Genomic DNA, 13,094 nt, shown 5'->3' on the forward strand with positions numbered 1-13,094 from the left:
TATCTGAGCATGAAGTAGTGGCGTGTCTGCAGAGACCTTAGAGCTGCCATGTCGGCAGATTCTTCCTCACGACGGGAATCAGACCAAGTTCCCTGTTTGAGTTAAAGTGAGTAGCAGGCCATGGAAGAAGGTATCTGTGTTTTTTGAAACTGCATCTCACATTGTACATAAGAAGCCATTTAAAAAAAAAAAAACAAAAAACCAGAGCACACCATGTTTTCAATTGGTCACAGATGGGAGAAAATCAGCCACAATAATAAATTCACGGAGGTGGAGTGTGTCGTCACACACGAAGCCAGGATGTGTGATCCAGAAGGTGTGTGGGGGGGAGTTAATACCATATGTCATTTGAATGCGGTGAGCCTGCTCCCATGTCAGTAGCAACGTGTTCCTCCAGAACAGCTCCGATGCCATCCCTGATGCCACTGCCCTCTGCCAAGCCTAGATGACTCTTACCAGGTACTGAAGTCGCTGGCGCTCCGTCTCGGGGGTAAATTCTGAAGACATGGGGATAATTTCTCCATTTCTGACGATTATGGCCCTGAAATGGTGAAAATGCATTGTCAGTAGCCAATCTCATAAATGCTCCGATTCTGTCACAACCATTGCTTGGTTCAGATCACACATGAAATGCCAAGAGATGTTTCTGTTCTCCCACTTGCATGGCAGGGTTCACCGTTCCCAGCTCTGGATCCCTCACCACATGAGAGGCATCTCTCTTTTAAGTGCATTGCATTCTAGTCAGCTTATGTGTACGTTTTCTGCTAGTTGGAAGTGTGCCTCAATGCTCCAGCACCAAGCATACTTCTTGGCACATAACAAATGCTCAGTGAATAAATGGATGGATGGATGAATGAATGAATGATGCAACAGAGTCCTGCTCTAGCCCAGGGTTATCCAATAGCACCTTCTGTGATCATGTTTTTGTCTGTGCAGTCCAATATGGCAGGCACTAGCCACATGTGGGTACTAAGCACTTAAATTGTGGTTAGTGCAGGCAAGGAACTGAATTTTTCATTTTATTGAAGTTTAATGAACGTAGCTTTAAGTTTAAGCAGTGACACATGGCTAGTGTTGAATGTATTTGACAGTGCAGCTCCAGATCCCTGTTACTCAAATGATCCTGTGGGCCAGCAGCATTGACTTCACCTGGGAGCTTGTGAGAAATGCAGAATCTCAGGTTCCACCCAACTTACTGTATCAGAATCTGCATTGTAATAAGATCCCCTGGTGATTCATAAGCATGTCAAAATCTGAGAATGTGTGGCCTAAACTGTTGAGTTTCTAGGGTGATATCCTGGGTCCAGGAAAAAACAACAACAACAACAACAAAAAACCACTCATCTCAAGGCTCAGGAAACTCATACACTCCAAAAAAAATGTATCTAAGAGCTATTGCCCAGTCAAGGACTTTTGAGGGAACAGCATTCCCTGAAGCAGATGTCTACAGGAGAGGCTGCAGGATCGATAACCATGAGCAACCTTTCCTGGGCTTATTCCCAGCGGTGCCTCCTGTTCTCAGAACTTCTGATTCCAAAGTGGTTCCTGACAGCCACTTTTCAGCTATCGATCGGTTGTGGCAGAATGTTGTCATTTCTACAACAAATGGAAGTGGCTTGGGGAATTGCATTCTATATGAACCCAACTGCTCCCAGGCATCAGGGAGCTAGAGACCTGAGAGCTGACATGCTTCTCGGTGAGGAGCCACCAACATGGGAAATGCCTTCGATCAGCTCAGCTCTGAGTGGATGCCTTCTTCATTCTAGGGAGGCTGCATTATTTGTGCCAAGAGGCCTCTGGGCATCCCTCCCTCCCAATGCAGAGGCAGTCCCTGACTTGGAAACAATCCCTATAAATGGCTGCAGCTGTCATGACCCCACCCCCAACCCCTCACCACCTGTGCCCTAGTTGCTGCTGTCATAGAAACAGGAAAGGGTAGGGGGTACATCCAGGAAGGGAAAGAATGATGACAAAAATCTTAGGAGCTTTAGATAACTTATGACTCTAGGCAAAAAAAAAAAACAAAAAAAACAGTGGAAGCTGTGAGAAAATGGAAAAGTTTAGGGGAACTGACTGTGAGAAGATGAGGCCTCTTCGAATACTCCCTATCACTTTTATTATGCTGTCTGAAATATGACAAGTTAAAGATCCCTTCTTATAAACAGGAGCCACTTGGAAAATGCGATCACTATTACCCCACCCCCACTAAGGTGTTATCCACCATTCACAAATCAGCGTGAATTAATTCCAATGGTCTTTGTTCTAATTACCAGGTGAGTATGACTATAATAAGGGAGTAGGAGTTTTGACAGGATGGAGAAACACAGGAGAATTTGAAAGGGGGCGGGGTCAGGAAATTCTAGGTTTGGGCCTAATCTTACAGGATCTAGAGGGCCCCTGAGAATCCGGGGAGCTGGAGTGAAAGTTATTATGTGATAAATCCCAAAGGTAATCTCCTCTTTCAAGATTTTGCCTAAAGCTACTCTTAACTTTTTCCTCTTTTTCTGCACGGCCCCTGAATTGCAGTTGAATTCCCAGGCGTGGACTAGGAAGAGCCAGCATGCCCAATCAGGCCATGAAAGCAGCTCCTCTAGGAACTGAGTGTCAGGAGCTCAGGGGCCTGGTGACTCCAAAGACTTAGGTCATGCCTGTCACAGAGCAGGGGCCCACTGAATGTTTGCTGACTAAAAGAGCAGATGAAAGAACTTAGAAGAAACTGTTCCTTGAATTTGAGGCAGGAAGAGAAAAGAACTAAAAGGCAGCAGATGTTCATTTAACCAAGTCACATGGGGTGATTTTACAGAGGAAAGAGGGGCCTTCAGCAAGACATTCACTGCTCCTCAGCTATCTTTTCCCCTTCTCTTCCTGACCAGAGTTTGTCTGTCTGTCACTTCCCACACGGGGTTCTCCCAATGTCAGTTCCTCCCAACTCCTGTATTTCTGACCTCTCTTTCCACTGGATCTCTGCCCATAGAACAAAACCATGCTAAAGCATTCTGTTTAAAATCAAAGCAAAACCAAAACCAAACAGATGATACTCTCCTAATCCAAACTCCACCTTTGAAAAGTCCATTTTTCTTTCCTAAGAACCTAAGCCTCATAAATTGACGATAATCTACATTCAGGGTCTATCTACTTCCTCACCTCGCATGGATCCCTCAAACAGAAGTAAATTAACTTCTTGCCTTCCTCTACACCCAGCTACTGTCACCTGAATCAACAAACGGCCCTTTTGTTGCTATATCCCTTTGGCATGTCATCGTTCTGATCTCCCAGACAGCATGTGACTGTCTCCTAACCCTGGCACCAGGGATACAACTTCTCCTGGTTTCCCTCCTAACTCCCAGGACATTCTCTCTTCGACTTCTCCATCCCTTCTTTGGTGTTGTGGACTAGGATTCTGTCTCACTATACTCCCTGGGTGCTCTCATTCCCTAACTCCTCAGCCACCAAGGTTAGGTTAGGTTGGGTTAGATCACTATCCCTCCATAAGTGTTCCCTTAGCCTGGTCCCTCTCTTAATACAGAACTCATCATATTTTATAATTGATTACTTAACTGTTTGCTTTCCATGCTAGCCTGTAAGCTGGACAAGAACCATGCCTGTCTTGATCAACACTGTAGCCCTACTACTGCAACCAGTGCCAGGCCATTGTAGGCAGGGCTATGTAATTTCAGGGTCCAGTGCAAAATAAAAACAAGGGCCCCCCGATAAAAAATGGATAATTTCAAGACAGCCACAGCAGAGCATTACATCAAATGTGAGGTCCTTCTGAGAGCAGGGCCTGGTGTGGTGCGCAGGTTGCATGCTCACAGATAGCCCTGAATGTATACTCTTAATATTTACTGAATGGATAAATAGCTTCAACAACAACATACGCTGGTGAGTCCAGACAACCTATCTAGCCCACACATCTCTGTTGTGCTCAGCCTGGAACAGCCAACTGCCAACAGATATATCCACTTCAATATATTCACTGGCATTTCATACTTAATAAGATACAAAATTAATGATCCTGTCCCCAGCCCCCTCCCAAATCTGTCCTCTAGTATTCTCTGTCTCCGGGAACAACACAATTTTCCACCCAGTTGCTTGTGCCAGAAGACAGACAGCCATTCCAGACTCCTCCCTTTTCTCACCTCATATGTCCAAATAGGCACCCAGGCTTGTAGATTTCACCTCCTCAGCAGCACAAGAATCCCTCTCTTTCTTTGATTCCTGGTAGTGCCTTGGTTCTGGTTTCCATCAGAGCTTATCTACGTGACTCAGGAGCTCTCCACTGCTTCCTCAGCCCCTGTTCTGCCCTCCTCTGCCCCGTGCTTCATAGGGTCACAAAGGTGATGTTAAAGCACTGCTCTCATCGTGCCACATCGCCTACCTAAAGCCCTGTGATGGCTTCCCAGCTTTTCCAGTTTCCTTTGTTATCTGGTCCTTGCCTGTATTTCTCGCTTTAACCTCACTCTTGCTACTCCCTTCACATCTGCTTCTCCCTTCTCATGGCCAGCCCATTTCTCTGAGTCAGCTCAGAACGCCTTCTGCTGTCCTCCTGGCCTACCCTCCATGCCCCTTCTCTGTGACTCTGTGGCGTCATATGCCTAGCTGTACCCTTACCAGTCCTTGCTATGACTGTTGGCTTCCATGGCTGTCTTGAACTACCCGGCGGATATTTTCCAAGCAGAGTCTATGTCGTTGTCTCTGAACCTCCAGTGCTCAGTGCCTAGCACGTGGCAGATGTGCAACAACTGCTTGCTGATGGATAAGTGGCTAAATAGATGAAAAGGGAGCTAGACTTGGGAGGAACAGAAGAATCCAGAAATGATGGCCCTAAGTAAGACTTTCTTTAGTAGCAACATTATATAACTTATAGTCTGAGCCCTTAAAAATCCATACGCCTTTTTGTTGGTTTTGCAAAAAGACAGTAGACCTAAGAGGACAATGTTCTGGCTGAGTCACCACCGAGAAGTGCCTTGAAATAGAAGGGGGAACAAGGCAGCGCCTCTCCTTTGTGGGCAAGGGACGGGGAGAGGGCAGCAATGGTAGCAGTCCACCATGTTTACTTTGCTTTTTAATTTCAAATTCACACACAGTGAGGTATCTGCATTCTATTACAATATGACTACCAGGGCAAGCCTAGTTTATTACTTTCTTAAATAGCTAATTATATCCAAATCCATCTATGTACAGAACATTTTTTCACTTCCGTTTGAACTACCAAGCTCTTCCTTTAAGAGGCATCCATGGATTAAAGATGACAGCATGTTTGACTGCCAGCCTTCCCAGTGCCTACATTGCGATGCCTCTTCCTATGTGATCCTTGCTTCCTTTTGATCTTTCTCTCTTTCATCCCTCTGATCTTGGGATCAATTTGTCAGAGTGCTGGTCTCCAATCTGGAGGAGGGCAATGAGAGGAAAGGGGTTTCAAAGGGAACGAAGCGCATGTGAAAGCTGACAAATCTCATACTAAACAATCAATAAAGTAGAGAAATGCCTTTAAAGCTGCAGTCTCTCATCACAGGACCCCTGTACTTCCTAGCTTCTATTTCATTATTTTATGAGATGCTTTTCCTAAGGAAAATTAAGAAAAAACAAAAACCAAAAGCTGTGGAAGCGAAGGTGCAGGAGAGCTACGTACACACGCTGACCTTCCTTCTGAGGCTTCGGACCTAGACTTGTGGATACCACCATGACCAGAATTTGAGTAACATTCCAGAGGTTAAATGAGAAAGTTGCTGGGGTTGAGGTGGTCTAATCCACTGGCAAACACCTCCCATCTAATACCCCTTCCCATACAGAGGGGATGGTTTTAAACATATTATCCAATGTTAAGATTAGCCTTTCCTTTAAAGACTACAGTTGAAATTTATGTGACATCAATTCCAGTAAAATTGATGGGACGTTATTTGTGATACAATAAACAGTAAGGTTTAGGGTGTTCTTATGAGTCAACTGCAAGAATGGGAGAAAAGGAGGTAAAGCAAGATATGAATACTTTAAAAAACTCAGGCTGGGTGTAGTGTCTCACGTCTGTAATTCCATCACTTTGGGAGGTCAAGAGGAACGGATCACTTGAGATCAGGAGTTCGAGACCAGCTTGGCCAATATGGTGAAACCCCATCTCTACTAAAAATACAAAAATTAGCTGGGTGTGGTGGCAGGCACCTGTAAGCCCAGCTACTTGGGAGTCTGAGGCAGGAGAATTGCTTGAACCTGGGAGGGGGAGGTTGCAGTGAGCCGAGATTGCACCACTGCACTCCAGCCTAGGAAACAGAGTGAGACCCTGTCTCAAAAACAAAAACTCCCTTTGGTTCCTGCCCCAAATATTATCTACACGAGAAGATAAAGGTAATTTATTCCTAACCAATGAGAATTCTGAGTTAGAGACTAATTCCTAGAAAATCCCGCTACTTCTCTCCTCTAATGTGATATTTTGGAGTTAAAAACACATACCTTTATTCCCCTAGTCTAAATATTAAGTGATTAAGAGAAACGGAGGGTAAAACAGGATGCTCACTTCAAATATTAACTTGATTTTACAATTTTTCTTAAAGGGATCATATTAACTCTTGTTAAATCTCAACTCAGTGTGATGTTCTCAGAGCAAGACTGACATGTGCCAACAGGCATTTAACAAACAAGCAGAAGAAAAAAAGCTGATAAAAAATATGATTAGGCAACTGACAGAGGAAAAATACAAATGTTTAATAAAGATATGAAAAGATGCTCAGTCTCACCAGTCCATGAAAATGCATGCTAAAGTAAAAACAATATATAATTTTGCTCATTAGGTTGGGAAACATTGAAAAAATCAACAATATATAGTTTCCATAGAGTAAAAGTCACTTTCATCATGGGAATGGGGATTGTTACACCTTTTACATTGATTACAATTATAATTACATATCTAATGGTTCAGTCATTCCACTTTTGGGAATACATTCTAAAGTAATAAAAGACTCAGTACATAGGCTATACATACAATTCAGACTTTTGACGTTATTCATTGGGGCAAAGACTGGAAATAGACCGAATGTCTGTCAAAAGGGGAACTGTTGAATGGATTGGTTTGTATTCTATAAGCCATTATACAGCCATAAAAAAAAAAAAAAAAAAAAAAGAGGCCAGGAGCTGTGACTCACACCTGTAATCCCAGCACTTTGGGAGGCCAAGGTGAGTGGATCACTTGAGGTCAGGAGTTCGAGACCAGTCTGGCCAACATGGTGAAAACCTGTCTCTACTCAAAGTACAAAAATTAGCTGGACGTGGTGGTGGGTGCCTATAATCCCAGCTACTTGGGAGGCTGGGGCAGGAGAATTGCTTGAACCTGCGAGGCGGAGGTTGTGGTAAGCTGAGATTGCACCACTGCACTCCAGCCTGGGCAACAGAGTGAGACTCTGTCTCGAAAAAAAAAAAAAAAAAGTGAAATTCTATTTTGTGACCTGGAGTTATCCATGATATAGTAAGTGAGAAAAGTAAACTGCAGAGTAATGAGTGGTACAATCCCATTTTTGTAAAAACAAAAACTATATATAGATATCCCATCTACGTGAGGAATCTGATTCCATGCCCAAATCCTGTGTGCTATGTTTCAGGCCTGACCACAGGCCATTACAAAGGCTCTGCCCAGCAGGCCTCACGGGGGAAGCTGCCCTCTCCACACCAGATGTGGTGCACAGTCCCCGCACTGCAGCCGCTAAGAGGACTACAGCCCAAGACTCATATCCCCCTAGCCTAAAAGTCTCCACTGAGAAACTTCTCTGCTCTGACTCAGTCTACTCGTAGTCCTTCCCCTTCTCTCCCTGGCCCTCCATCCCTCGGTCCACAAAATGGCAAAGCCTTTAGTTCAGAGCTCTGGGCACTGAGGCTCCCTCCTGCTAGCGCTGCGTGTCATCTGCCAGACCTTCACATGTTGCCATCCTATGGGGAAAAATGGAACCCTGGGGAGTCAGCACTTCCCTCTTTGCCTCTTGCCAGGACTATTGCAGTAAGAGAAGAAACGATTGTTACTTTCAGTTTGGTTCATTGTCCTAACTGACCACCTCGACACCTGGCAGCTTGATAACATATAATTATGTTTGAATGAGTGGCAAGGAAGTTGTGGAAGTGGGAGAGAAAGTTAATTTTTCTTTTTAAAACTTTTTATTATTTTTAATTTTTTAAATTATTATTTTTTTCTTTGTAGAGACGAGGCCTCACTATGTTGCCTAGGCTCGTCGTGAATGCCTGGGTTCAAGCGATCCTCCCACCTCAGTCTCCCAAAGTGCTGGGATTACAGGCATGAGCCACCTCGCCTGGTTAACTTTTCTTTATATATTTTTGTATTATTTGACTGTTACAAGAAATGTATGCTCCTTTTGTAAATTTGAAGAGGAACTGATTTGCCCAGATTTGGCTACACAGTCACAGAAGACCTAGAGTCTTCCTGAATGCCGATTCATCTTTGTAATGTTACCACCCTTCATGAACCCCACACGCCTCAAGCACCTCTCCATGAAGTTCTACTAGGTGGCCCAACCACATCTCAGAGGCCGTTATTTGGAGCTCAGGCACAGCAACAAAACTATCCTGCATCTGTTTCAGAAGCCACTAACTGAGAAGCCAGTGACTGAATCTTCTCATAAAAATAAGAACTGGTTAAGCCTAAAGATGCCTGTACTTTTCTACATCACTTGTGCTTTAAGGAAAGGACCCAGAAAAATAGGTTTAGAACTGCCAATCACATTCAAAATAAAAGTATAAGAAGAGGTTCCAAGTGAGGGATTAAATGCATGACTAAAGAATTCATCAGCTCTTCGATTGAAGGTTAGAGCTTGTTAATCTTAGCCATATAAAGAAGTTTAGACCAGGCGTGATGGCTCACATCTATAATCCCAGCACTTGGGGAAGCCAAGGCAGGAAGATCACTTGAACTCAGGAGTTGAGACCAGTCTAGGCAACATACTGAGACCCTCATCTCTACAAAAAATAGAAAAAATTAGCCAGGTGTTGTGGTGCACACCCATAGTCCCAGCTACTCAGAAAGCTGAGATGGGAGGATCACTTGAGCCCAGAAAGTTGAGGCTGTGATGAGCTATGATCATGCCACTGCACTCCAGCCTGGGCAACAGAGCAAGATCCTGTCTCAAAAAAAAAAAAAAAAAAAAAAAGGTTTAAACAGGTGCGATCTCCCCCCGTAGCCTGGGCATTCTGTATCAGTCTCATACATATATTTCACTAGGCACCCAAGAACTGACTTGAAACTGTGCCCACAGGCTCTACAGTATACATCCAGGTGTGATTTATTCAGTGGTCATAGGGAAATTTTCAATGTGTTCAATCAGTAACACTGATAAAGCAAAACCAAACCAAACCAAACCACCACTCCCAACTCAATTACCGTATTCATTGCCTATGGGCTACCTACCACCACGGACTGCCAGAGTTCCAGGCCCAGACAGCCACCCAGAGGTCTGGAGGTAGCAGTAGGATGGGGAAGCCACCTCCCCTTCATACATCACTACTAGGAGAAGGGGACATCTTCGTTGTGAGGCACCAAACAGCCAATCACACTTTCTATTGCTTGGGTGATATCTCCCTTGTTCCGTAGCAAGCAAAACTCAACCTATACTGTTGTGTGCTGTGGTTTCATCCTGCAGAATAAGGAACTTTCCTTCTAGATGGTCTCAGAAATGTTCTCCCTCCACAGAGCCCCAACACACAGGTTGCTACTGGGTTTGAAAAGTAGAAGCTCATTCACGCCCCCTCACCTCTAAATTTCCTAAAATGAAATGACATTGCCTTAGTACACTGCAGAGCTATTGTTATTGGCTATGGCTATAGAGAAAGCTTCAGATTCATGCAAACAAGTAACAAATTCTTTCTTTCCTTTTTTCTTTTTTTGAGACAAGGTCTCGTTCTGTTGCCCAGGCTGGAGTGCAGTGGCATAATCGTGGCTCACTGTAGCCCTGGACTTCTGGGCTCGAGTGATCCTCTCACCTCAGCCTCTTGAGTAGCTGGGACCACAGGCATGTACCACCATGCCTGGTTAATTAAAAAAAAAATTTTTTTTTTTTTGAGACGGAGTTTCACTCTTGTCGCCCAGGCGCGAGTACAATGGTATGAGCTCGACTCACCGCAACCTTCACCTCCCAGATTCAAGTGATTCCCCTGCCTCAGCCTCCCAAGTAGCTGGGATTACAGGCACGCACCACCAGGCCTGGCTAATTTTGTATTTTTAGTAGAGACAGGGGTTCTCCGTGTTGGTCAGGCTGGTTTCGAACTCCCGACCTCAGGTGATCCGCCCACCTCAGCCTCACAAAGTGCTGAGATTACAGGCGTGAGCCACCGTGCCTGGCAATTAAAAAAAATTTTTTAGTGCTGGGTACTGGGTTTAAGTGATCCTCACACCTAAGCCTCCCAAAGTGTTGGGATGGCAGGCATGAGCCACCATGCCCAGCATAAATTAAGTTTTAAGGGGAAGATGAAGTTTGGAGAATCAAGTAGTGCAAACACAGGAACACTCTGTCAGCACCTTCTTCGTGTCACCCTCAGAAAGCCTAAAAGCCCATGTTCTGGCAGGGTACATTCCAGAGCACACTTCCGCCCTTCTGCCCTCTCAAGGTAAAAACCTTTTGTCTTAAAACCAGACAAAATCCCCAAATTCACAGTCAAATAATAAATAGGTGCTATGTAAACATGGCATGGAGACAATTAATAGGCATGGAGCTTTTCAGCCTCAGTAGAAAGCTTTGCCCATGTGGCAGAACCTGCCAAGCACTCCCTCTGCTCTAGACACACAACAATGACCTATAACGTAGGTGGGAAAGAGAAAGAGAAAAAAATTATGCACGCACACACACACAAATACATAGCCCAACTAAAAAATAAAGGTAGCATCTCTCGGTAGAGTAGAAATGGAAAAGAAATCCAAAATCCCCAAGCTGCTGGACTTGAGAAGCAGGTAATGGTGTCCAGGAGTCCAATTTCTATGGAGTAAAAGGTATTAAAAGTCCTCCAAGTGGGCGGCGCAGTGGCTCACGCCTGTAATCCCAGCACTTTCGGAGGCCAAGGCGGGCAGATCATGAGGTCAGGAGATCGAGACCACAGTGAAACCCTGTTTCTACTAAAACTACAAAAAATTAGCCAGGTGCGGAGGCGGGCGCCTGTAGTCCCAGCTACTCGGGAGGCTGAGGCAGGAGAATGGCATGAACCCAGGAGGAGGAGCTTGCAGTGAGCCGAGATCCGGCCATGCACTCCAGCCTGGGCGGCAGAGTGAGACTCCGTCTCAAAAAAATAAAATAAATAAAATAAAAATAAAAAAAAATAAAATAGTCCTCTAAGTAAGACAAAGGGCAGCGATCAAGCTCACATCTGAAGTCCAATTCCAAACCAAGTCATTTTACTTTGTTATACCCTGGTTTCTTCTCTCCGCAGCAAGAGAACTTGCTGAATGGCAAAGCAAAATGCTTTGAGGCTCTAGTTTAAAAAAGTCCTGGGAGTGCAGAACTTCATTCCCATCTTTAATTCCTAAGCAATCGGCCAGCCCTGTAACATGGATTCCACCCACTCATGTAGTTAAATGTGTGCCAATGTAGAACACACACACACGCGCGTGAGGAAGCGCCTGCCATCATCTATCCTTTCTGGGTTGTTAGGTTCTGACAGTTAACCTGGAAGGCTATACTGTGACAGCCAAAGCACGAAATGATGAAGACTGTGGGACAGAGGCTAATTGTCAAGCCCTCCTCCAGCTCAGAAGGTTCATGGCTTTGGAGGTAATTCACAGATATGTGAGTAATTGGTGGTAGGAGCCTGTGTGTTGTGGCAGAAACAGCACCGGCCTGGGAATCTGAAATTATAGGTGCCAGCTCCACAGTGGGCTACTGTTAATAGTCTTTAACTCTGAGCCCTGGCATCCTTGCTAATAACAAAAAGGGGCACAATCAGGTGATTTCAAGGCAACTTTCAGCGTTAGAGTGAAATGCTTCTGAAAAGAAGTCTGATACACACTGGGGTAGGAAAATACCGACAAGGACTCCAGTTACTACTTTTCTCAGGAGGTGATAATCACCACAATTTAGATTCTAAGAAATATAAACCAAACACAGAAGCAACAGGATGGGAGAAGCCACCCTTACTATTTCTCTTAAATCATCACAGACAAGGAACCTGTTCCTGAGCAAGGCCCCCAATGTAATTTCATTGTTGTCATCAGTCCCCTTGGAACACAGAGCTACAAACAAAAAGGCATCTCTGACACTGTTAAGAGTATTCATGGATGCCCTGATTCCATTACACACTCTTTCAGCTGAAAGTGATTCGAAACGCAACATTAAACTGCAGATTTCCAGAATGGAGGAGAAAATCTGGTACAAGGTGACAAAGAGAAACCATTCGGAAAACCCCTTTTGACAGTGTATATCAATTTCAAGGCACAGGGAGGAAACATCCATTTTGTTCAAAAGCATCAGACCTTGTGGATTCTGTTTGGATGCAGCAGAAGTGTTGTTCTCTTTCAAAAGTATTAGAAACGCATTGTTGGGAAAGAAAGCAGGGCAGCTGAGGGACAAGCCAGGGTTACCTTACCATCGTCAGAGGATGGCTACTCTGTAGATGCTAATTAATGGTATTAAAAAATAGCTGAAGGGAAAAAAGTAAACCTAATAGCCTGGAATCAGTTTGGGTGTATTTCTTGTCATTCAATTTTCAGAATGGAAACTACTAAATAAGTCTGCAAATATGATGATTCATTTAACAAGACCCCAACTATGCAGTTAAGCTCCTAGGCAAAAATATTCACAAATGACAGTCAAGGGAAAAATATTTCAGATCTTTAAGTAGCAGCAAAAATAAGTGACCACTCATAGAGCCATAGCTGAGTCCAACGTTCCTTGCTTTCTTCACAACCAGCCCAGTCTGTATTCATACCACCCAGAATAATTTCTCAGTGTCATATTCAGCCACTTTCTGTAGAAACATCTTAGTCTACCATCTTGGCTACCAGCAACACTCATGAAACCCAGCACACCAACACAACATTTTCCAGATCAGGTAAATGCCTTAGTCATTAATGAAAGGTTTTCAAGGTGCATATCATTTCTCAAAAAAAGAGGTCTATG

At 44.2% G+C, this 13,094-nt stretch overlaps 1 protein-coding gene across 11 annotated transcripts in view; it reads right to left on the reverse strand.

Moving 5' to 3' along the window:
* PPM1H (protein phosphatase, Mg2+/Mn2+ dependent 1H) overlaps positions 1-13,094 on the reverse strand; it is a 288,801-nt gene that overhangs the window by 93,383 nt on the left and 182,324 nt on the right. For all 11 annotated transcript variants that reach the window (XR_013401193.1, XR_013401192.1, XR_013401191.1 and 8 more), the window contains exon 5: positions 457-541. Coding sequence is in view for 2 of the 11 variants with exons in the window: in XM_077954667.1 (XP_077810793.1) it covers positions 457-541 (85 nt within the window). In the remaining 9 variants the exon portion in view is untranslated. The remainder of the gene's footprint in view (positions 1-456; positions 542-13,094) is intronic.

The sequence above is a fragment of the Macaca mulatta genome, chromosome 11, assembly GCF_049350105.2.
Source record: "Macaca mulatta isolate MMU2019108-1 chromosome 11, T2T-MMU8v2.0, whole genome shotgun sequence".
Classification (NCBI taxonomy): Eukaryota; Metazoa; Chordata; class Mammalia; order Primates; family Cercopithecidae; genus Macaca; species Macaca mulatta.